This window comes from Dermacentor variabilis, chromosome 3 (genome assembly GCF_050947875.1).
Source record: "Dermacentor variabilis isolate Ectoservices chromosome 3, ASM5094787v1, whole genome shotgun sequence".
In the NCBI taxonomy this organism is placed as follows: domain Eukaryota; kingdom Metazoa; phylum Arthropoda; class Arachnida; order Ixodida; family Ixodidae; genus Dermacentor; species Dermacentor variabilis.
Window position 1 is genome coordinate 33,447,658 of NC_134570.1, and position 24,400 is coordinate 33,472,057.

A 24,400-nucleotide genomic window follows, 5' to 3' on the forward strand; every position below is an offset into this window, starting at 1 on the left:
CGCGAACGCGCTCGTGCTACTCCTCCCGTGTTCGTCGTCTTCATCCGCGGCTGGCTCCGTTGCCGCTCTTCATTCCAGCGTAGAATTTCAGTGTTCTGTCGTCCATACCGGGGCGACGTATGGACCGACTAACGTACGTACATTCAACCACAGAAGCTTACGGACCACGGGATCTCGCAAAAAGAAAGTTCCGAGCAGCCTGTAAGCAAAACCGAACATCGCAATATTGTTCACATATACTTGTCGAGGCTGTAAATGCGAATACTAGGCTGCGTTGAAAGGCTGCGCAAATATTCAGCTTTTTCTCAGATGTGTTTCGTAACATGCAACTTGTGGTTGATTGTGCAATTGACTGTGTGTGCGCAGGCGTGCGTGCGTGCGTGTGAAGGCAGACACGTTTCCTACCGCCTCAACCGTCGCTCGTGTCTTGGGAAAGAGATTTTTATAGTCACTAAAATCGGGTATATATATATATATTTTTTTCTGTGCACGTGACGGTCACGGACGCTGTTATCATCATTAATTACAACAAAGCACAGAACATCGTACATTTAATGGCTTGCAGGATTTCGTGGCTCCCCTTCAATCTGCTCGAGCGGGGTTTTCCCGTGTTGCTAAAAATATACAATAGCTTCTGCGTCGAAGACGCGCGAATCAACGTCGCAAGCTGGTCGACTCGCGACTGACGGTTCTGTGAAGCAGCTGCGAGGTGCTGACTCCCTTCGAGGGACTCTTGGTGGCAGTCGTCGTAACTGCGCGAGGTGCGCCCTTCGGGCGCGTCGTTGACGAAGGGTAGTTTGGGCTGGCAGTTCCGGACGCCCGTGCGGCTCGCGTCGAGACAGAGGACTCCTTCCCGGCAAGCTCGGGGGGCGTCTTGGCTGCGCGGGCAGCAGAAGTGTCTCGTGAGGGGATCGCACCGCCGAGACGCGTAGGCGTGGCGCCAGCCCGTAGGGAATACGGGTGTTTTGGCGAGGGCGACCCTTTCGGCGAAGACTTCTTTGGCGTCCTCGCTCCGCTGACGTCGTCCCCAGGAGGCGTTGCAGGTTGTCGTTCTGGGAAATAAAACGCGCACACTTTTTTTTTTCGAAAACCAGCCGCGCACTGTGCGAAAGTTTCGTTGTCGCAAGTTACGTCTGAGTAACTAATTAAGACCGATAACGTTGATTCGGGCTAGTTGGTAAACTACAACACTCCGTGAATTTTTTCTTTTCTTTTTTGCCACGAGGTAGGACAAACGACAAAACGCCTGTCATTTGTCGTTTTGCGTTTTGCTTTGACCTATTCCTCGATAAAGGTCTGTCATATATAGATATCGTCTGTGGCGACAAGTTCTCTTCACTGCAGGCATAAGGAATATCCTGCGGGGTTTTCCCAGCAGCTAAAATATAGAAACGTCTGCGTCGAGGACGCGCTAATCAACGTCGCAAGCGCTTTACTATGCGGATCATCAGAAATTTCAGTTTTGGTGCGACGACATAATACGAATCGTACAAGGACGCTCGGCGGTGCGAATTATCGTAGAAAGAAGGCTGCGAGAGTAGGGAGGCTTTTTTATGCGAAGCATATTAACGTAGGTTTCGGGCCTTCGCACGAGGCCCGGCGGTGGCCACCGTTGACCCTGAAGTGGGGTCACGTGACATGACGTCACGTGATGACGTCACACAAGCTGCAGATGGGGCCTCATATCGCGCCGTCGGTCGCCTCTCGGCGGTGGCCACCATTGACCTTCAAGTGACCTTCAAGTAGGTCACGTGACATGACGTCACGTGATGACGTCACACCGGCTGCAGATGGGGCCTCATATCGCGCCGTCGGTCGCCTCCCGGCGGTGGCCACCATTGACCCTGAAGTGAGATCACATGATGTGACGTCACGTGATGACGTCACACCGGCTGCAGGTGGGGCCTCATATCGCGCCGTCGGACGTCGCCCGGCGGAGGCCTCCACGCTTCGGTTCGCGCCGTCGCGCGCGACGCGGCGGCGGCGCCACCATCGCTGCATCACGTGATATGTGACGTCACGCCAGGGATGAAGCGGCGCGCGCCCGCCGTCGCGTCAGTCTCTGTGCCCGCAACCGCGCCAGCGTCTTTGCGCCGGGCGTGTATGCGGTCAAGATGCCTCCAAACGCTAAGGATACGCTAAGGTTAAGCCCAGTGGATGCGAAGCATCCACTGGGCTTAACCTTGATAAGCTTCCAATTTTTTTTGTCCATTCCGAAATGGGAGAATCGTTCGCGAATCTAGACGCATCGTACCTTCCTGGATATCTCGGCTGCTCTCCGGAGCAGCACCACCGGACGCCGGGCCGCGTCTTGACTCGGGCCCTACGGCGATGCGCCCTGCCGGCTCTGGCTGCGTCTTTCCTGCATCGGGGTTTGTCTGCGCGGCCACTCCGGAAGGACCGGGTTCCACGTCCCGGGGCGACGCGATAGTCTCTGGCGGTGGGCTAGCCGTTGTCGGCGTGACAGGCCTGGACTGCAGTGCCACAGCGTTACTTGAATTACGCATCATCGCCGTCATCTTATGGCCACGTCACGCGGGCAAACTTAAGTACACTTTGAGCGAGTGCGCTTGGCCGCCAGCGGCATTCGCAGGCTGCCACACGGGAACGCTTAAGTGTCTCTCATGTGGAAGACACTACATAGGTCACATCGGCAGATGCTTGAAAGAGCGTGTGCAAAAGCGCAACAAAAACACGCGAGAACACTGCTGCAGATGGGCCAACGGGCTGTCCATTGTAAAAAATGAGACGCGATGCTACCTTGCTATCCTCCCTTCGATCATACTGTTGTGTATCGCCACCGCAATAGCCCGACTAGGGAACTCGTAGAAGCTACCGAGATATCATGGGCAGATGGTATATGCGTCAGTGCGCCTTCTGGGGCTTTACCAAAGAGCGAGCTTGACTTCTTGGCGTAGACGGCACGTGGCAGTTTACCTTCTTCGTCTCTGCCGGTTTTTTCTATTAGCAGATTCAGAATATATATATATATATATATATATATATATATATGTATATATAACCTTGTGAGACGAGGTTTAGGGGCAGCCAGTCTCTTGTTTATTGTCTCGAGTGAGAGCCCCACCACCAGGCCCCAAAACGGTGAGGATGAGTATGTACAGGTGAGAATATGACGCGTGTGAATAATGCTCACACTAATTTCCCCGCGCGCGCGACAGGCCAGCCAGGCCGCTACTTAGCCAGGAGAGAAACGCCGAACGAATCGTTTTAGGCGCGAAACGTGAACGATCTCTGAACCACGATAACGATAGTCCGAAGAAACGTCTGTGGGAGTAACGCGATAATTCACGGGGGATGTTTGTTGATCAATAATGTAGGGTCCAAGCAAGCGGGATTCAACTTCTCACACAAACCGGGTGTACGAATGGGCGTCCACCCGGTACGAATGGGCGTCCAAAGGGGCACTCCCTCTCCAGGACGAAAGGAGACGTCGCGACGAGAGATGTCGTAAAGTTGCTTGCGATCTAGCTGACTGACTTCTGTGTTGAAGCGAGCACGTTGACGGCATTCCTCAAGTCTCGAGACGAACTTTTCGGGTATACTGGCCGAGGTGTTAGTTGGGGCATTGAAGAAAGCGGCGTCGATGGTGAATGTCGGTGAACGGCCGTAAACTAGGTAGAAAGGTGAGTACCCCGTAGTTCGTCGGATAGCGGTGTTGTGAGCAAAAGTCACAAAAGGTAAAAGTTTGTTCCAGTTGTCGTGGTTTGGCCCGATATACATTGATATCATGTCTTAATTACGGGGTTTTACGTGCCAAAACCCCTTTCTGATTAACAGTCACGCCGTAGTGGAGGACTCTGGAAATGTTGACCACCTGGGGTTCTTTACCGTGCACCTAAATCTAAGTACACGGGTGTTTTCGCATTTCGCCCCCATCGAAATGCGGCCGCCGTGGCCGGGATCCGATTCCGCGACCTCGTGCTCAGCCACCCAACACCATAGCCAGTGAGCAACCACGGCGGGGGACATCATATCTATTAGTGTGCGATGAAATCGCTCAGTTAAGCCATTTGTTTGTGGGTGATATGCGGATGTCGTCTTATGAACTGCGCCACAAGCTCCAAGTACTTCTGCGATTATTGTTGACATGAAAGTCTTGCCGCGGTCACTTAACAGTGCACGAGATGCACCATGAGGTAGCACAATGGTATCCAGAGAGAAGGTGGCAACGTCGGAGGCCGAAGTAGAGCGTAGAGGAGCGATCTCTGCGTAACGTGTGAGCCGGTCAACAGCTGTCATGATCCATCGATGACCTGCCGGCGTTATGGGCAGAAGGCCGACTAGGTCTATCCCAACGATGGCAAATGGTGACTCGGAACATGGGATGGGCTGTAAAAGCCCAGCAGGAGGCGAAGTCGGCCGTTTCCACCGTTGACACTGGACGCAAGAAGCGACGTAAAGGTAGACATGCCTGGCCAAAAGAAACGGCTCCTAACGCGGTGGCATGTTTTGTGGAAACCCAAATGGCCAGCAGATGGGTCGTCGTGAAAGGCTTCAAGGACTTGTATGCGCATCGAACGTGGAAGAATAGGTACCCAGAGGTGTCGCTCGGAGTTGTAAATGTAGCGGTAGTTGTCGGCGTAATCCACTTAAGGTCACGTAAAACTGTGTCGATCATGTGTTCAAATGTTGCAGGATCATTACATAAACCGAAGGGCATGGCATTGAACTCGTAAAGTCCGTCTGGTGTTGCAAAGGCTGCCTTGTCCTTGTCCGCTTCGTGCATGGGGATTTGCCAGTACCGGATCGGAGGTCTAGACTAGAGAAATATTCTGCAACCTGGAGGGAGTCTATGGCATTGTCGATTCTTGGCATCGGATATACGTCTTTGCGCGTGATCTTATTAAGGGCTCGATAATCGGCGCAAAATCGCACAGAGCCGTCTTTCTTGCGAACCAGCACAGCAGGAGACGACCAAGAGCTGGACGATTGCCGAATGATGTCTCTTTTCAGCATGTCATCAACGTTATCCGCAATGATTTTCCGTTCTCCGGAAGACAAGCGATACGGGTGATGGCGCGTACAATCGAACTGCCTTCGGTTTCGATGCGATGTACTGCGATTGAAGTGCGCCCCAGAAGCTTGGAGTGAACGTCAAATAAGGCGCTGTGTTTTTGCAGGAGTGCCAAAAGATCTTCTTTCTGCTCAGCGGAAGGATCGGGATTTATCGCGGCCGTTAAAGTAGCGGCAGCAGTATGATAATCAGTTGTGGTAGACAAAGGTGGTGATTCGCTGTGAAGCGGTATCAGCGAAAGAGTTTCGGTGTCAGTAAAGCATGTCACAGTAGTGCCCTGGGAGAGCACAACTGGCGAAGAAGTAGGGTTACGAACAGCGACTAACGCTCTACCGTCCTGAAAAAGCACCAGGCTAGGGGTAAGGCTAAGCCCACCAGAAATGCAGTGACCGCTCGGTGCAAGGAACACATAACCATTAAGAATAGTGTCGGAAGTCAGGGTCAGAATATGCTCAGTGCCCGAGGGAATGAAACAGTCGGTAGACGTGACGGAACGTAGGCTATGAGCATCGACAGCGGACGAAGATTCAGTGTCCGTCATATGAATAGTGCGCTGACGGCAAGAGATGAAAGCTGAGGCGGAGGACAGGAAGTCCCATCCCAAAATCATCGCGTAGGTACACGAAGACAGCACGACGGACTGAATGTGGTGAAGAATGCCATCAATGAAAACGCGCGCAGTGCGAACACCGGAGGGCAGAACAAGAACTGCATTAGCACAACGAAGGGGAGGGCCATTATACGGTGTCCTCACTTTTCGCAATCGAGAACACAAGTCAGTACTAATAACGGAAAGTGATGCACCTATGTCAACCAAGGCTTCAATTCGGACACCTTCAACGCACACCAAAAGTACATTTGACGGGCGCTCCGGAGGAGTTTCACGTTGTCCAAAGGATGCAGCTTTCCCTCATGAAGCTGCACCATTTAGTTTTCCGGGCGGTGATCAGAGGACGAAATAGCCGGTCGTAGACGGGAAGAGGAGCGCCGCATCGGTGATGGAGAGCGACGACGCGGGAAACGCAATGAACCTGCATTCTTGAAGTCCTGTGGAGATGGGGAACGTCGTGGACAATAATCGTAGTCAGAACGCCGACGTCGTGGTACAGGGCCAGAGAACTCATCCCTTTCAAACCCGTCATAGCCACGTCTTTCATCTTGCTGACGGCGTCGGCAAAACCTTGAAATGTGGCCACGGATGCCGCAGTAGTAACAAACCGTTCGAAGTGGGCTCCATGCGTTGTAAGACGGAACAGGCGGTGGTCTTACAGTGATAGGATTCAGGGACACGTGCGGCGCAGGTGCCTGTTGTTGTGGCTGCTGGGAGGCTGGCACTATAGAGGCAACCTGAGCGTAAGTTGGCGTAGGGATAGGGTGCGGGCTCGGGACTTGCGGGCAGGTCAGGGCAGCTATCTGTTCCCTCACGATATGGCGGAGGCCGCCACCAGGAGGTGTCAGATAGATTTCAGGAGGGTTTGACGAAGCTTGGGCGTGCAGTTCCTCACGGATGATAGAGCGAATCAAGGCACGTAGCTCGCTGCCGTTGGACGCCTTGAAATCAGATGTGTCAGGGTATAAGAGGAGCATATGAAGCTCATGGAGACGCTGACACGTACTGATGATGTCTGCGACGGTAGTGGGATTCAGCACTACAAGAGCATTGGATGCCGCAGTCCCAATACCCTTGACCAGGTGGTGTACACGGTGTTAGATACGGGACCGTTTCCTGAGCCTACTTCCGAGTTCACCAGACCACATCGAATCGCGCCACAGCTAATTAAGAAGCGCAGAAGCACGGATACCACATTCCAGAGGCGCGGCACGTGCAAATAAGTTGGCGGCCCCCACCTCGTGTGCCGCAGGTGGAGCTATTCACTGCTTGAGTCTTCCCGAAAGTGAAGCGAGAGCCTGGCAGCGTCGCCCCCATCCGCCTGTTGTGACGGCGCATTGCAAGTCAGCAAGGCAAGACCGCAGGGAGAAGTAAGCCCTCGGACAATTGAGGACCAAGCAGCGACCCTCTCCGCCGGGTGTGACACCATCGCACGGGCGCCTACCATTGGCCGAAAATGACGACACTTGAGCGGGCTCGCCGATTGGCCGAAAATGGCGTCACCTGAGCGGGCTCTCCCATTGGCCGAACGTGACGTGTCTTCGAGACACCGAAGGGCTTAAAAAGACACAGATCGAGAGCATTCCTAGAGGATTCCTAGAGCGTTTCTTGATTCATCTCTTTCGAGCTTCTTGCCGCGGGCCGCAGCGTCCGACTTGCGGCCGGCCCGTAATGACTTTAAGACTGTTAATTGACTCTCACTGTAAATAATGTAAATAAAGCTCCCAAGTTTTCAACCCCAAGTCCTCCTCAACTCTTACAACGGTCACACTCTGCCATCGAGGTGTTCACGCGGCGGCAGAGGGCGAGGACGTCCTCTATGCACGAAGTGTAAGACTCGCCCGAGTGCTGAACACGCTCAGCAAGCTTCTTCTTGGCGTTATCGGAGCGGACAGACGAGTTCGTGAAAATCTGGCGTAGATGGTGTTTAAAGGTGCTCCAGTTGACGAAATCGAGGTCATGATTGTAAAACCAAGTTTTCGCAACACCGGTTAGGTATAAGGCGACGTGAGCAAGTTTTGCTGATTCGTTCCAGTGGTTAAAGTCACCCACGCGCTCGTATAGCTCCAATCAGTCTTCAACGTCGTCACATGGAAGCCCAGCAAACAGCGGTGGATCCTTCTGAGAAGTGGTGACTGTCCAAGAAGGGGTTCCCGCAGGAGTAGGCAAGGTGGATGTCGTGCTATTGGTCTGCTGGCCTTGCGACATGGTTGAGTGTAGTTGGTAGAGGCGGCGACCCGAGCGGAGCGCCAGGGATGTAGCATAGTTGAAGCTGGAGAGAGACCGGGAGCGAGAGGGCGAAGGAACCGGACAGCAAACTACACCACTTGTGAGACGAGGTTAAGTCACCCAGTCTCTTCTTTATTCTCTCGAGTGAGAGCCCCACCCACCACCAGGCCCCAAAACGGTGTATATATATATATATATATATATATATATATGCTTAGGATCCGCAATAAGAGCTTAGTTGAAAGCCAGCGCTTGTACTATCTCGATCTGTCCTTTGTTGTTACTGCGCTATGTATTCTGTATAACGATGAATTAACAACATGCCTACATTATGAGGGGTCTCGAATCCGGCGACATTGATGTCTTCAGGTAACATGTGTGGGTTTGTTGACTAGTTGCCGTCACCCAAATGGATCACGTACTCGTGACGCCTGCGGCAGAAAGGATGTTCCACATCCGCAGCCAAGGCTTGCGAGTGCTGGCGCTGGCGCTGGCTAACACTCCTAGGGTTAGTTCCAGTAGCAAAACATAAATAACCCAGAAAGTGGATGGGAAAACGGCACCGCGGTAACTCAACTGTAAGAGCATCGCACGCGTAATGAGAAGACGTGGGTTCGTATCCCACCTGCTCCCAGTTGCATTTTTCAACCATTTTCATTTCCATTAACTTATCATTTCCTTAGTTGAATTAGTAAGTACAAGTAGTGTGTTCAAAGGGGCTTGTTGGTTCATCTTCAGAATAAAAACAGGAACAGCGCAACACAGGACGAGCGAGTAAAGAGCACAGGACAGAGCGCTGTCCTATGCTCATTACTCGCTCGTCCTGTGTTGCGCTGTTCCTGTTCTTATTCTAAAGTACAAGCAATTTCCCCTATGTAGCCCTTGGTGTCTGTTTGTTGGCTTCTGATGATATACATAAGACTAAAATGGACATACAAATAAGCTGGTAGTTCGTACATGTTATGAACCTGCCTGCACATACATATGGGCAGGTTGGATGCACCTTACTCTGCTTTCTGTGTTAGTAATACCTGCGGCTTCTTCCGCTGCTTGCCACGACCGGTCGGCGTAGCGGCGGCGAAAGGCGAAGCGCCACCTGCGGACTCGGAAACTTTGTCCTGGTCCGTCAAGGCCGCCAGGCGCGAGTCGTCGGCATCGAGGCGAGCCTGGAAGCAGCGGAACACATCGTAGGCGGGCGACAGCAGCGCCTGCCGGAACGAGGTGGACGCCAGCCGCGACACGACCAGCAGCACCGCCACGCTGGACGCCATGCAGAAAGTGCGGAAGGGAAACCGCTGGCCCGCGACTTCGTCGTAGTTGGGAAACCGCAGGACCACTGGGATTCGCGCCGACGACTCCCCGCACAGGACCCGGAGGACGAATCCAAACACGAACGCTGCGACGAGAACGGCTCTGTATTGTGGGGATGCGTGACTCTAACGCGTCCCCTGATATGTTGTTTCCCCGCATAGCTCCTGTCTCCTGTAATCCGGCTTCGCAGCGTGGCCTGGAGCCCGCGGCAGTCGGTGTGGTTGAAGCGCATTGCGACAGATGGCACGAGTGTTGCTCTGCTAACGCCACCTAACAGCGGGGTTACTTGGGCGCGGCAAGGAGAAGGCTCTTCCTCTTTCGCTCGGGATCAGCAGGCGGCGCGGACGTTCTGCGCTTGCGCCGATCCATGCTTCTGCGAGACCGTCTCGCGAGGCTTTCCTCGGAATGGACGAACACGATCGTTCGAACGCGCCACCGTTCGCGTAACCGACGCTCGAACGACCAGGCGTTGGTGTCCAGCAGTGGGCGAACATACTCGCTCGTTATCCAGTCGCGGTGAGTCGGACTTCCGCGATTTGTAGCGCACCTATCGGCATGTTTTGTAGATAGCAACTCGGCTAGCAGGCATTAGTCTATGAAATGTGCAATAAATGCCCTTGTGATTGTTTGTACTACTGTGTTGTCGTTCCTTTGTCCCAAGAGCGCGGGTGAGAACCCCACAATATACAGCGAGGAAACATCGACGGCGGCGACGTCGCTGCGTTGTATATTGTATTTTTTTTTTGGGGGGGGGGAAGTAGGATTAGGTCAAACCACCCAAACCAACAGTAAATTCATGAGAAGAAATGGTACCAACACCACAAAAATTACTGGCGCTACGGGAGATACAAGTATGGCGGTTCAACCAGCATTGGAAATGATGAGCAGTGTACGGATTTGCCTAACTTTGTCCGTCTCGCTTCAAAAGGCTTTGGGGCCTTGCAAATTGATAATATTCAATAAAAATGTTTCGTCATATACAGAAAACAATTCGCAATAATTATGCACATTCTCAGAGACGCGCTTAGAAACCTATATGATCGCTTAGAAATTGTAAAGAAAAAAAAAAGAAAGCGTAATTATGAACCTCACAAGAAAGCCTAAATCCACAAGTACGAAGGCTACACAAATCAATGTGCTACCCATCATCCGCAGTGGCAGAGTTCCCTGTAATATTTCTTGTGAGAAACAATGATGAGCCCATCCGCCCCACAAAGAGTATATAGCTTGGCAGATGTAAGCATATACTTTATTGTGTCTTCAAAAAGCATCACCGTTAATGAGCGAACATTATACATATATTATAAAGGAGATTTATTGGGGTTCGTAGCGACCGCTGGTCCTGGGATGCACCGAGCAGTTCCCGAGCTCGAGCCTCTGCTGCGCGCTTGATGCTGCCGATGCTGCTCACTCTGTGCGCACGTTCGTCATCTTCCTTACAATGGCCTCGCGGAAATAAAGGCGCCATCCTGGCGACTTAGTTTTCTGGAAGGACGGTAGAATGGTGATACGGCTTGAGACGCTGAACGGGAACGACTTCGCGGTTACGACGTCGCATGTCGGACGGCGGCGTTAGCGGCTCAACCAGGTAATTGACGGGTGATGTTCTCTCGAGAACGCGGTATGGCCCGTCATACTTCGGAAGGAGTTTTGAAGCGAGCCCAGGCGTGCGGTGTGGCACTAACAACCAGATGAGAGCTCCCGGGAGAAAAGTGGGAGTCGAGTTCTGGGCATCGTGAACGGCTTTTTGACGGTTCTGGTCGTTCGAGGTGAATCGGCGGGCCAGCTGGCGACATTCCTCGGCGTGTCTGGCGGCTTCCGAGATCGGCAGGCATTCAGATGGGCCAGGCCGGTAGGGTAGAATGGTGTCAATTGTGCGCGAAGGATGACGGCGAAAAGGAGGTAAAAGGGTGAGAATCCGGTAGTGGCCTGAGTCGCGGTGTTGTAGGCGTAGGTGACAAACGGAAGAACTAGGTCCCAATTAGAGTGATCAGGTGAGACATACATGGCGAGCATGTCACCAAGAGTTCGATTAAAGCGTTCCGCGGTACCGTTAGTCTGTGGGTGATAAGCAGTGCATTTACGATGAACAATGGCGCATTCAGCAAGCAGTCGTTCGATGACTTCAGATAAGAAGGCGCGGCCTCTGTCGCTTAAAAGTTCACGTGGACCTTCGTGACGAAGGAGAAAACGACGAAGTATGATATTGGCGACCTCCTGCGCTGTAGCATTTGGTAGAGCAGCAGTCTCCGCATAACGGGTTAAGTGCATGGTCTACCGCAACGATTGTCCACCTGTTGCCGGTAAGAGTCAACGGAAGTGGCCCGTAGAGATCTATGCCCACGCGATCAAAAGGGTTGGGATGGGCATTGTAAAGGCTGTAGTTCAACAGCGGAGTTGTGCGGTGGCGCTTTGTGGCGTTGGCACTCATGACAAGAGCGGACGAACTTTCGTACAAAATTGTACATTCCCCGCCAGTAATAGCGGTGTCGAAGTCTTTCGTAGGTCTTGAAGGCTCCCGCGTGGCCACACTGAGGGTCGACGTGGAACGAGGAGCAGAGCTCTGATCGCAAGATTCTCGGAATGACGAGTAACCATGGCAGGTGCGTCCCTCTGGGGCATAGTTGCGTCGATATAGTAGCTGGTCGCGAATCGCAATATGAGGAACTTGGCGCCGAAGCGTACGTGACGCCGGAACTTTCGACGTATCCGAGAGAAGGTCTAGCAGAGATGCAGTCGAGAGATCATTACGCTGTGCAGCAGCGATAGTGTCAACGTCCAGAGAGGATAATGTACACTCGCAGGCGGAGTCGTCACTGGCCTTCGGGGAAAGCGGCGATCGGGATAGCGCGTCAGCGTCTGAGTGCTTTCGCCCGGAACGGTAAACCACGCGGATGTTATATTCTTGGATTCGCAATGCCCAGCGGGCAAGGCGGCCCGATGGATCTTTGAGCGTCGACAGCCAACATAGTGCGTCGTGGTCGGTCACTACGTCAAACGATCGGCCGTATAAATATGGGCGAAACTTTCCAAGCGCCCACACAATGGCCAAACACTCCTTCTCTGTAACGCTGTAATTCGTCTCCGCCTTGGTTAACGTGCGACTCGCGTATGCGACGACGTATTCTTTGTGGCCAGGTTGACGCTGTGCCAACACAGCGCCAAGGCCTACACCGCTTGTATCGGTATGGATTTCGGTTGGAGCTTGAGGGTCAAAATGGCTAAGAATGGGTGGCGTCGTGAGAAGGCGGCGCAAGGTTTTGAAGGCGTCGTCACACGCTGGAGACCATGATGAGAGATCTCTAGCGCCGCCAAGGAGCTGCTTGAGAGGCGATGTAATTGACGCAAAATTTCGAACGAATCGCCGGAAGTAAGAGCAGAGGCCGATAAAACTGCGTAGCTCTTTCATAGTGGTAGGTTTTGGGAACGCAGTAACAGCACGTAGTTTCTCGGGATCCGGGCGAATGCCCTCCTTTGACACGACATGGCCTAAAACTAGGGGCTGACGAACAGCAAATCGACACTTCTTCAGGTTAAGTTACAACCCGGCGTTGGTCAAGCAAGTGAGTACGTGCTGGTGGCGGAGCAGGTGCGTTGCGAAATCAGGGGCGAACACCACAATGTCGTCAAGATAGCAAAGACAGATTTTCCATTTGAGGCCACGCAGAACATTATCCATCATTATTTCGAACGTAGCAGGTGCGTTGCAAAGTCCGAACAGCCGGCAGCGCTTCTGCGACCTCTTCATGGATCACGTTACGAAGATGAGACGGTAAAGTGCTAGCAGACTCCTGAGTGACGGACACCAGAGATAGCTGTCGTGCGACTTCTTCGCGGACGAAGTCCTTGATTTGGGTTATCAGGGAGGCTTGTTCTGGGGCCGGTGGTCAGGCTGCAGAGTGACGCCGCATTTGGTGTGGGATGTCGCCTTGTCAGAGCTCGCTGCTTACGTAATTCATCATAGCTCTGGCACAAGCTGATGACGTCACCAACAGTGCGCGGGTCCTTGGCCAGAAGCATCTGGAACGCGTCATCATCGATTCCCTTCATGACGTGCTTGATCTTTTCCGCTTCCGTCATGGCAGCATTCACGCGCCTGCACAAATCTAGCACGTCTTCTATATAGCTGGTGAATGTCTCACCCGTGTCCTGTGCGCGTGTACGCAAACGCTGCTCGGCTCGTAGTTTCCTGACGGCGGGTCGGTCAAATACTTCAGTAATCGACGTCTTGAACGCCGACCCCGTTCGGATATCCTTCTCATGATTTCTGAACCAGAGATTGGCCACGCCCGCGAGGTAGAATGATACGTAAGCCAGTTTGTCCGAGTCATTCTATTTGTTGTGAACGCGCACCCGTTCGTAGGATGACAGCCACTCTTCAACGTCGTTGTCGTCGGTTCCGCTGAAGATAGGAGGCTCCCGCTGGCGAACGGTGCCAGCGCAAGGGGCAGGTGGCGATGTAAGAGTCTGCTGGTCGGCGTCCGGCATGGCGGAGGGTAGCGTCCGAGAACGGAGTTCCAGGATGGTAGAATGGAACGTTACCTCGCACCTCCACCACTTATAAAGGAGATTTATTGGGGTTCGTAGCGACCGCCGGTCCTGGGATACACCGAGCAGTTCCCGAGCTCGAGCCTCTGCTGCGCGCTTGATGCTGCCGATGCTGCTCACTCTGTGCGCACGTTCGTCATCTTCCTTACAATATATACGCCTTACGCTTCAATAACAGCTGCGCAGCAACCAAAGAAGCACATGCTGAGGGGTTGTGCGCAACACGTATCTTTTATCCAACGAGCGTTATTTACAATGTGCTCAAAAAGTCCTCCAAGCGTCGATAGAAAGTACGCACATGAAAGCTATCGTGTGTGCGCGCACGCACACACGCACGCACGCACGCACTCGCATACGTACATACACACGCACGCACGCATGCATGCACTCACTCACTCACTCACTCACTCACTCACTCACTCACTCACTCACTCACTCACTCACTCACTCACTCACTCACTCACTCACTCACTCACTCACTCACTCACTCACTCACTCACTCACTCACTTTCACCAGCGAGGGGCAGCTGGGCAGGCGGCATAGTGGTAAACAAATTTCCAGGGGGGGGGGGGGGAAGGAGGGAGAACCCGTGCTCCTGCTCTCGGTTCTCCGCATACCGTTTTTTCCTGCTCTCCGTGTTTCAAGTATCATACCCTGTCGCAGTATTTTCCCGACGAGACTCACCGGCCACAGCTCCGTAGGCGTTCGTGGCCTTCCTGAAGTAGAAGACGCACAGCAGCTGCGGGAAGAGAAGCACGTAGGCCATGTCCGAGCACAGCGTCCACGTCCTGAACACGGACTTGACGTAGAAGCTCACGTTCACGGCCGCAGCGCCCAAGGTCCACACCATGAAGCGAAACACCGCGCTGATCTCGATTTCTGATGCCTGAAGTTACCGATCGAATAGCGTTTAACTAGGAGCGTTGGCGTATAAACTGTTGTCAAGCTCAGAGCACGCAAGACACACACACACAGAAGCGCCGCTACCGACTGTTTATTCAGAGGAACGCGTCAGAACAGCGAGTTTTCTTCATGCATTTCGAACACACTGACTCAACTACCTAACATATACATATATCTTTCTGGATATCTCTTTCCAATCGAATATGAATCCGATTTTAATCTAAACAGGTGCGTAAACATTTGAAATTTCGATTATGCATCGAGTGCTATCGATCGGAGACTTTCAATTGGCACATGGGCCTTTCAGGCTGGGGTAGTGCCCAGGACAGAAACAAACGGCGCGTGCTATGGTGCACTCGAGTGAGCGCTATTCTTGCAAGCCTCCCCCATTGTGACGTGGTCGCCGCTCGAACGAGCGAGCTCGTGCTGAGTAGAGGAACGCCATACAATCCAGAGGCCCAGTCGCGGGCAGAGAGGTGCGTGATCGTGCCCCGTCTCACCGTGGGCCGCACCAGCGTCCGGTAGAGGTTGTGCGTGAGGAGTGTGGAGGCAGCCAACATGGACGAGTCCACCGACGACATGACGGCAGCGGTGATGCCCAAAAGGCCGACCATGGACGTCCATACCGGCGACATGTAGTACAGGGCGAGCGGCAGCACGCTGCCTCGGTCCTCTGGTTCCAGGTTGAACGTGCCGTTGTAGCCGGTTCTCGTGAAGTCTGCGCGAGCGGGGATATCGCGAGGCTCGTCTCCGTCCAAGCGCACACGCGAACACAAGGCTCCAGCCCTTCGAAAACCTTGTTTAGGAATTCCAATGGAAATTACATGCATATTCACGTTTTTTCCTCCTCCTCCAAGACAGAGAGAGAGCGACATGGGGCGGGAAAGGCAGGGTGGTTAACCAGAAGAGCTTCTGGTTTATAGTACCCTGTTCTGGGGTGTTGGTAAGGGGAAATGAAACACGGAAGAGTCCTGGAACAGGAGGAATTTTCCTCAACAGCAAAGCGTTCTTTCTGAGAAACCTGTATGGGTCTCCTCTGCAGCTTCGTGCTACATTCGGGTGGATGACAATCTTTACCTTTAATAATAATAATAATAATAATAATAATAATAATAATAATAATAATAATAATAATAATAATAATAATAATAATAATAATAATCGTCATCATCTATCTGTCCACTGCACGATGAAGGTCTCTCCTAGCGGTCTCCAATTGCCCCCCTCCAGCGCCAGCTAACCCCATGTTATGCCTCCACACCACCTAATTCTCTACGATCTTTGACGCCGGTTCGCCGGCAACTACACTCCCTGTTTCCAGTTCCGTGCGGTGTGGCATAAGCTACTGGTCTAGTTTGCCAACCAGAGCTCGAAACCTAAAGAAGGTCTCAGCTGTCCACCTCTAATCGCACTCCCGCGAGACGCTGTCTGAATGGCAGCTTCGCGGAAACGGAGCGATCAGTGGCTCACAATGGGCGAGCTCTTCCTCCCGTCTCAAAACGCACAGCGGGCGCACGATCCTAATTGGCTGATACGAACCGTAGCTTCTCGCTTCGCTGCCCAAGGCTGGTGCGAGAGAGAGCATTCTAAGATGAGCGATAACGAAGTAATTGCTACGAGAACAAAGGTGGGAGCTGCGCCACTCACTGGTCCCCCTAGCGGAGCCGGCGATTATGACTGGCGGCAGGGTCAGCGCGAAGCTTCCCAAGGCACCGACGAACGACAGCACCTTTGCGTTGTACTGGCTCTGTGTGGACACCACTTGCTGGAAGTACACCTGCGCACGCGGAGAAGAGACCAATGGGGAAAGAACGCATGTACTGTGTAAGTAGAGGCGGTCCCTAGGTCGCCGCTTAGATACCTAAATGAATCAATGCTTTGTTCGTCCGAGACAGTTACGGAATGGACCCCAGTCAAAAATCTACAACAAAGTAGCACAGTACAACAAAATATCATACAGGGGCGGCAGGCATAAGGAATTTATGACGGCAGGCAATAGCGAAATAACATTTCAAACGGGCACAAGACGTAATATGAAATATTGGGGAATGAAAGGTCTACAACGAAATCGCACATAAGAAAAATGCAGACTAGTCAGGTATTAGGAAACAGTTGTAGTTTTATACATTTTAAAGTAAGCGGAAGACAGTTATAGAGTGTAAACATCATGGAATGCGCCATACTTGTAACGTCGTAGGCAATACATACTGCGGGCTTTGTTCGCCGTAGTTTGTAGTTACACGCGCAGCTAAGTACTCCTTGACATTATTGTGTCCTCGTCAAGCCACTTCCTCTCTCGGCTTTACCATCGCACTAGGCGATAAAAAATAAGATTGTTCATCGGGACCACTACGTTGCTCGCGGTGCAGTCAATCGCGATGATTTGCGACTAAGAGATCGTGTTCCTGACCGCGACGGCCACTGGTTCATGGAAGGCACATAAAACGTGTAATGTCTCTTCGTCTCACAGGGTTTATAAACGCACACTCGCAAATGGATATTATTTAGAGAGAGCCATGCTACGCGAGCACGCAGTGAGAGCGGCAGGAAACCAACGGGAATGCAGCTTTTCTAGCCGGAGCGTAGCAGACGACAAAGGCAGGTCCCTCTGCTGACGTGATGCATGGCGGCGCCGGCAGCGCGCCATTGGTAGCGCGCGAGGCCAACACACATAGAAAACAGTGCGCATGACAAAGAAGCCTTCAGATCATGGTTCATATAAACAACCCATTTAAGTATCCCAATATGTAGAATTATAACTGCTAATCGGAATACTTAGTTTGAATCTTATTAATTAATAAATTAATTAAATAATTAATTTATTATTACCCTCAGGGCTTACAAGAAGCATTATAGAGGGGAGGGGCTTTAGTATATCAGTATATATAAAATAAATACAAGGAGAAGTGAGGAACAGTTATACCGCAAAGAAAATACAGCAACAGGTAAATGAGCACAAAAGTAACAAAGCAAAAATAAACACTTAAATATCATGTAATAAGAATAGAAAAACGAAAACACGGAATAATAGCAATGAAAGAAAACGATAGCAATAGGTGACAACGCGGTAGTGACGCAGTTTTGATGTAGGCTTATAATTCCTTTGATAGTGCTCTGCGAAAACGATCTGTATCTGTGATAGCGATTAGTGACGGAGGCAGGCGGTTCCACTCAAGACATGTTCTCGGCAGGAATGAGTATGAGTATGAGGTGACTGTGCCTACCATTTACCATTTCGTGCCAATCGTACCATTTACCACATCATCCTTCAACCACGCCACCGTAGAAGCCGTTGTGGATGGCTCCAGATTTTACTTTTTTTTTTTTTGTTAACGCGGTCCAAATTTGCGCAATGCGTCGGCCCTTCGGTGGCCGTTGTCTATCGCTTCCCGCAGTTATGTGAGGTAGGCACGGGTTGCCATTCTTATTCCTGTTCTTTTCTTTTTCTCACAACATTACCTGCCACGGAATGCCACCAAGCGCCGTCATCAGAATGACATCAATCGTTTGACCCAACTCCTCGGAAGGCAGGGAGCCAAGCCAGTCGTCATGAGGTGGTCCCACCTGGTCGGAAAGCTTCTGCCTCAGGCAGAACGGCAAGCAGACGAACTGCGGAGAGGAATCCATTGGGCACTTCGACTGAAACTCTTATTAGGAAGTTATTTGTCTAGGTTCTAGGAACTTGTTAAATGTATTTTCGTAAAATCGATTGTTTACTTTCGCTGCAAACATTTGCAGGGGACACGGAGGATGTGCTCTGCGGGTGTCTCTCTTACGGGCGCTTATACATTTATGCACGTCTACTTTTGTTGAAAGATACCTTTTACAGAGAAAAGCCTGTTTATGGTAACTTACAAGATTTCTTTTTGTTTTCTTGAGCGGGGTGAAACGGCTTTACGCACAATATAAATAGCATCCTGAAAGAAATTTGAACCTGTCATAGTTTTGTTAACAGCAATATTAACGTGAACGCCACGGCATCTCGTAGCACAATTTAGGGAAAGATACCTCCGCACTGGTCCTACAGTCAGAATTTTTGTTGAATGAACATTTCATTGCATCCCAGCTTCGATACCACATACTGCAACACGTGCGTCGGCGTGCCTAATTGAAAAGCCAAGTGTCAACTTTTTAGTTGGATAAATTAACTTCCACGAGCGATTTCTGAGATTTGCTTCAAACGATAATATAAACTTTGTGTATGTGTTATAACGTAGACAAATTTTATTTCTCTTTTCTAAGCACATCTTCACCATAAACGAACTGCTTATTTCAGCCGTCGTGAATTAAGCTTGTCAGACTTCTATTAAAACGAAAACATTTCGGCTAAAAGCCAGCAATTAAGAGCACGATATGGGGTTATAGCTACGCATGAAAATCATTGACATTCAGACGTGATTATATCTCATCATCGAGTAACACTGCACTACTCACATATTATTAGAAAACAGTGTAATAACTGCTATATCGCTCGTGCAGTGTCTGACACTACACAAGGCGTTACAATATGAAGGGTAACACCGAATTGGTGCTCAACAGATAAGGTAAAAGTAAGACTTCAAGTTTGCTTTTTTCCTCGCCGCAGGGTCTATACCCGGGGAGTTTCTGCTCTTTTAAATGTCAAAGCAAGAACAACTGACGGAGCTTTTTTATGCAAATTAGCTGCTCCGTTTCATATTGGCCCCAACCGTACACGTGAGACAAGCGATTTACCTTAAAGTCAGTTGCTATAATGGAAGGGGACTGACTACAGCAAGTCGCTGTTCTGTCTAATACCGTACCATTCCGAGGATGCATATCGACAGCTGCAGGATGTCAGTGTAAGCGACAGAGTAGATGCCGCCCAGCGATGTGTACATCAAGGTAACCACGGCGCTGGAGAAGACGAAGAATTCGTTCCTCACACCACCGTTGACTGCGGCGGCTGTTCCCTCTGCGATACACGGGCACCGGCTATGTCAGGGCGCATACGTGAAAATTGGTCACTATGTCTCAGCAACGTCGCTCTATACGACCGCAACGACAGGTTTTCTTAAGCCATATAAATGACTACTCACAGATTTCGGAATAAGTTATAGTTCCGAGTAACAATTAATTAGGCTTGTCATATTTTCACTGACATCCCTGTGACCGTGACGCCTGCTGCGACCGCGAGAGATGATCTTGTGTATACATCATCTTGCTAGTTGCTTGACCTTCACAGTGTAATCTGAAATAGAGCAATTAAGCAAGTACGAAGAGGCAGACACGCGACACAGGACAAGTGACTGTCCTGTGGCGTGCGCTCGCTTTCTTTCTTGGGGGGGGGGGGGGCAAATGCGCCACTCGGGTGGCAACAGAGCGTCAGAACGGCGGAAAGACTGCGACCCACATTACGTACGGCCGATTCAGTGAACGCTGCTTTCTTTCGTGTAACTAACTAGTAAACAAATTTGTTTCAAACAAAAGTTGTGTCGAACTAAGTTTTACAATTTGTCCTGCTATAGTTGCACCGTTTCAACTTAGTTTGCGCTGATTATATTTGTGTTGGGAAGGGGGAGGGGCTGTTTAACCTTTTAGCAATACCATTATGCACACATGAACAACAAACGATTGCGATTGAGGCAGGTGCGTAACGTTCAGAATAAAACAAGTGGCATTCTGAGTAATTGCTCCGTTCCGTTCGTCTCGCTTGTCCCATCGTTTGCGCTTTTTTTTTTTTTTGCCATGTTCAACGCGGACCAAGCCCAACAGGCTCAGTGAACGTGCGATACCATTGCCAAGTATGTACTATGGGCGTCAAATGATACGCGGACAGCGCGGAGCACGTGTCCGAAGCATAACTAAAGGTATAGTGCGCGCCGTCGGCCAGTCATCACCGCCGACACGAGCGCACGCCCGGTTTGACCGCGCTGTGCAATGATGCTAGCCCCCTATGGCCAACCAGCGCTTGAACTTCGCCTGCCAACAGCAGCGGCCTAACACACAGCCTAGTGAATGGAGGAAACACGTTTTCGGTAGCGAATTGATCGCACATCGCATTGATCAACCAGTTGACCGCACGTCGTGGGACACATGTGTCCACCTCCTGACCTGAATCGGCGTGGTAGAACGCATGAGCGCGTGCGCTCCTCCTGTAACGTTCATGGCCGCGCATGGAGAGATATTGGCTGGATGCATCGGGCTAAAGCAAACGTTAATAAGTAAATGTCTGTTACGACCTTCTATGTTATCGCTTAATATACTTTTCCGTTCTCAAGGCCTGTCTAGCGGACGGTGGCAGCATCAAGGAAGCATATTTTAGTTAGACACTCAAACTGTTGTAGCGCCTCCTGGCCAGCGCTGGCTCCCCATACTGAGATATACTCGTTTCTGTTAATCGAACATATCGATAGATTCGATATATTCGTTTCGTTTGCTTTGCTCGCTTTTACAACGAGCGAAGGAAGGCAATGCGCCCAAAGCTTTTCGCACTCTTACGCTGTCGACGCTCAGTAAACCTACTGTTCAACGGCGTTTAAGCTTAGCAGGAAACCGGAAAGGTGCAAACAGTTTTGGTACTTTCCAATTCGAACATTGGTCATTAAAAAGTAACGTATTGCGACTTCTATACAGGTAAAAGATATTTCAATTACTCTATTTTCTTTTCTTACGCAGAAAAAAAACGTTTATTGAAGAGGAAAATGACGACCAAGAATTTCTAAATGTCGTACTGAACTCGTGAGTGTGACGTCCCAGACTGTGACATATTCGCGTGCTTGAATCGTTTCTCAAGCAGGAAGAGTTCCCGAAGTTTCTCAGTTGAATTTTAGCTCACATTCGGTGTGATATGTAGTCATTCTTTATTGATATAAAATTAATCAGCTATAAGGAAACAAATTTCGTGCGGTCACGTGATGATGCACGATGCGTTTCGTAACGGCATGAGCCTTTCGGCCTTTCTCCCTTTCGGTTTTCTTCGAATCGGGTTAAACTTGATGTGTATCTTTAGGTGTTCCTTCTTCAGGACCATCTGGACGCTTAGTTCCTTACTTTACGCTGTCGCTTCCTTGTGAATATTGTTTGCGCGTTTCGTATTCTATGGCCAATGCGCTCATCCCGCCATGCCATGAACGAGTCATACCGAGACTGGACAGGATGGCTCCCGACCAGAGCACTTCGCTGCCGACGGCCGGCAGAGCCAGCAACAGTCCCATCCAGCGGCCGTAGTGCTTCTGGAACGGGTCCAGCATGGTCACCGCGTCGGTCAGCCGCATTCTGCCGGCAAAGAAGAGGCCGCCTGCGACGATAAGACGGCGCGAATATGTTGAGAACAGCCACGTTTTACACACTCAACAACACACAACACGGACACATAGCAACGATATACTTAAACTAAATTGCAGAGGTTTACCGTCCCGAAACAGCACTACAGTGCATTATGATGGACACCGTAGTGGAGGATTCCGTATCAACGTGCGCCCAAGCATTTGCACCCAGAAATGCACAGTGCACGATAATTTTTTTTTTTTACATTTCAATCCCTTCGGAATGCAGTCGCCGGGGAGAGGTATCGAGCCCGCGACCTCGTGCTCAAGAGCAACACGCCTTAGCCGCTAAACCACCACGCTGCGTTCAGCAACGATCTAAAGAACAAAGGCGATACAAAGCAGAAGGGCAGAAGCGGACTCGGCGGCACACACCGTTACTCCACTCTTAAGCGGTTGTCGACAACATCGAGCCACGGTTGCCTGTCTACACGGTCAATCTCTAGTTTCTGTTGCTGCCTGTAACCGCTACAGTATATTTAAATCCCGACGAATACCTTCGAAGTACGTTCAGTTGTGGCACAGCTAACTCACCCAGTAGCAGGCTAATGGTGTAGCCGAACGGGGCGTACGTGTGCAGCAGGCCGTGTTTGAAGACTGCCTCGGCAGTTGCGTTCAGGTAGCCGCCTCCGACCCACGTGGCTGCAAATTCATTTCGGGCGAGAATACATAGAAATGTATTCGGAGACAACCACCGCGCACATATTTGCAGCGTACGTTTACACACGCAGTTTAGAACGATCGTGGAGAGAGTATTCGGAGACATCCGCCGCGCAGTGAGACATATTTACAGCGTACGCTTACACTCGCAACGTAGAACGATTGTGAACAGAACGAGGCATGCTGCCTTGCGCTGCGTACACTCAAGGACGCTCCGCCATTATTTTGCACCCCAATTCGTGGCACCAGATAAACGGTAGCACAGACTGAAGACGTGGTGCGTGAGTAAAACAGCGGAGGTACTGCTTACCTTTTCTCTTGTGCATAAAGCCAGCGCTTCGGTCAACCTTGGTCGAGACAAAGTTCTCTAATGTCTGCATAATGGACCGTTTCGTTGCACGTATAACCACCGCGAGAGGCCGCATAAGTGTCGTTGTTTGTTGCTATAAGTTCAAGTCATAGTTCCTGTGTACGTTCATCCTTTATGCGATCTTCTGTGCAGGAGGAGGAGAGTAATAAAGGTAAAGACGGGGCAGCTGGCTACACTCTCAACTACTCAAGAGAATGTAGCACCTTTTATTGTGTTTTGACACGCTGAGCAGCAAGCACACGGCACGATTCAGCGTGCGATCTGACATACGGCCTGTCACATGTTGTCAAACACATTGCACATGTTTCCAACAGATTCCACCACGTTCCTGCGGGTTCCAGCAGTTCGGGCGACGCGTCCCGCGTACATAGTTTCGGATGCCGCGTCGTACCGTGTGTTTCCTGGGGCCTCGTTCTTTAAGTGTCCGCCTAGTGGACATGTCCATTTCGTCTGCTGAAGTGCTGATCGGCTTGGGGCGCCGGTCTCCTCCTGACGCGTACCCCAGCCCAGCCAATCAGAACCCTAGCAACTGAGGAAATGGACATGTCCACTAGGCGGACACTTGCAGAATGCCCCCGTGCTTAACGTTCGACCGCGTCGCTGCCATTATGTCATTACCGGTCATCGATCCGCAGCTAAGGACCAGCGGCAGGCTCCTGTTGGCGACGAGCAGGTTCCTCACGTATTGGTCGCCCGTGGTTAGGCTGAGCTGTGGCGGCGTCCGCGTGCCTTGCTTGTTGACGCTGCGACGGCGTCGCTCTGGCGGGTCGCGGTGGTGCACCTTGCGGCCGGCCCAGACGCCCACGAAGATGACCGTCAGGTAGTACAGGATCGCAACGAACGCGGCCGCCCAGTTCAGCGTCATGGCTTCTTTTCCGGCCAGCGGCACACGCGCGAGCACGCGCTGACACCTCGCGCAGACTTACGATGTCGATTGACGTGAACACGTTTAGTTCCTTCTTTCTTTTTGCCTGTTTACTTACCGTGCCTTCACTGCTTCTAAGTTTGATTCTTTAAAGAGAGAGAGAGAGAGAGAGAATGATAACTTGAGTAGTTTACGTAAATATTTTAGTAGGCCTACACAATGAATAGCGTCAGTTGAGAGAAAAAACCAATAAAGGCCCGCATTCGCCGAAAATTCAAATGTTCATGCTAAAGCCTAAGCCACAAAGTCGCCAACTTAGCAGAAGAGCCTAGCCATTTTCTTGCCCTCCGGCTACCTCCGCAGTGAGCGAGATAGAGGGTAGAGAAAGGCAGTTTACCTAGAATGGCGCCCACTTTACTACCCTACAAGTACTGCCCATAACGCGAAGCACCGGCGTGATATATAGCGCAAAATAGCGCGCATTAAGTGAGCCTCTTCAGTTTTCCACTTCTTGCTACCGGCAGGCTGCCAGAGCCATTCAGAGCGCCTTAAATATCGCTTAACAAAGGGTCTACATGGAAA

The 24,400-nt window shown here is 51.1% G+C and overlaps 1 protein-coding gene across 2 annotated transcripts; it reads right to left on the reverse strand.

The window, feature by feature from the left end:
• Positions 1 to 567: 567 nt before the first annotated feature.
• Positions 568 to 23,981, reverse strand: LOC142575382 (high-affinity choline transporter 1-like). 2 transcript variants are annotated; one of them, XM_075684715.1, is made up of 11 exons: positions 23,572 to 23,981; positions 22,458 to 22,565; positions 21,740 to 21,895; positions 19,419 to 19,570; positions 18,097 to 18,246; positions 16,285 to 16,414; positions 15,138 to 15,355; positions 14,419 to 14,620; positions 8,906 to 9,270; positions 2,255 to 2,474; positions 568 to 1,052 (listed from the first exon to the last, which is right to left on the reverse strand). In XM_075684715.1, the coding sequence occupies exons 1-11, from the start codon at positions 23,816 to 23,818 to the stop codon at positions 655 to 657; spliced, it is 2,346 nt and encodes a 781-aa protein (XP_075540830.1). In that variant the 5' UTR covers positions 23,819 to 23,981; the 3' UTR covers positions 568 to 654. The 2 variants fall into 2 exon arrangements, with proteins under 2 accessions (XP_075540830.1, XP_075540831.1); XM_075684716.1 differs by lacking the exons at positions 14,419 to 14,620; positions 15,138 to 15,355 and having other exon boundaries at positions 23,572 to 23,979.
• Between the last annotated feature and the right edge of the window lie 419 nt (positions 23,982 to 24,400).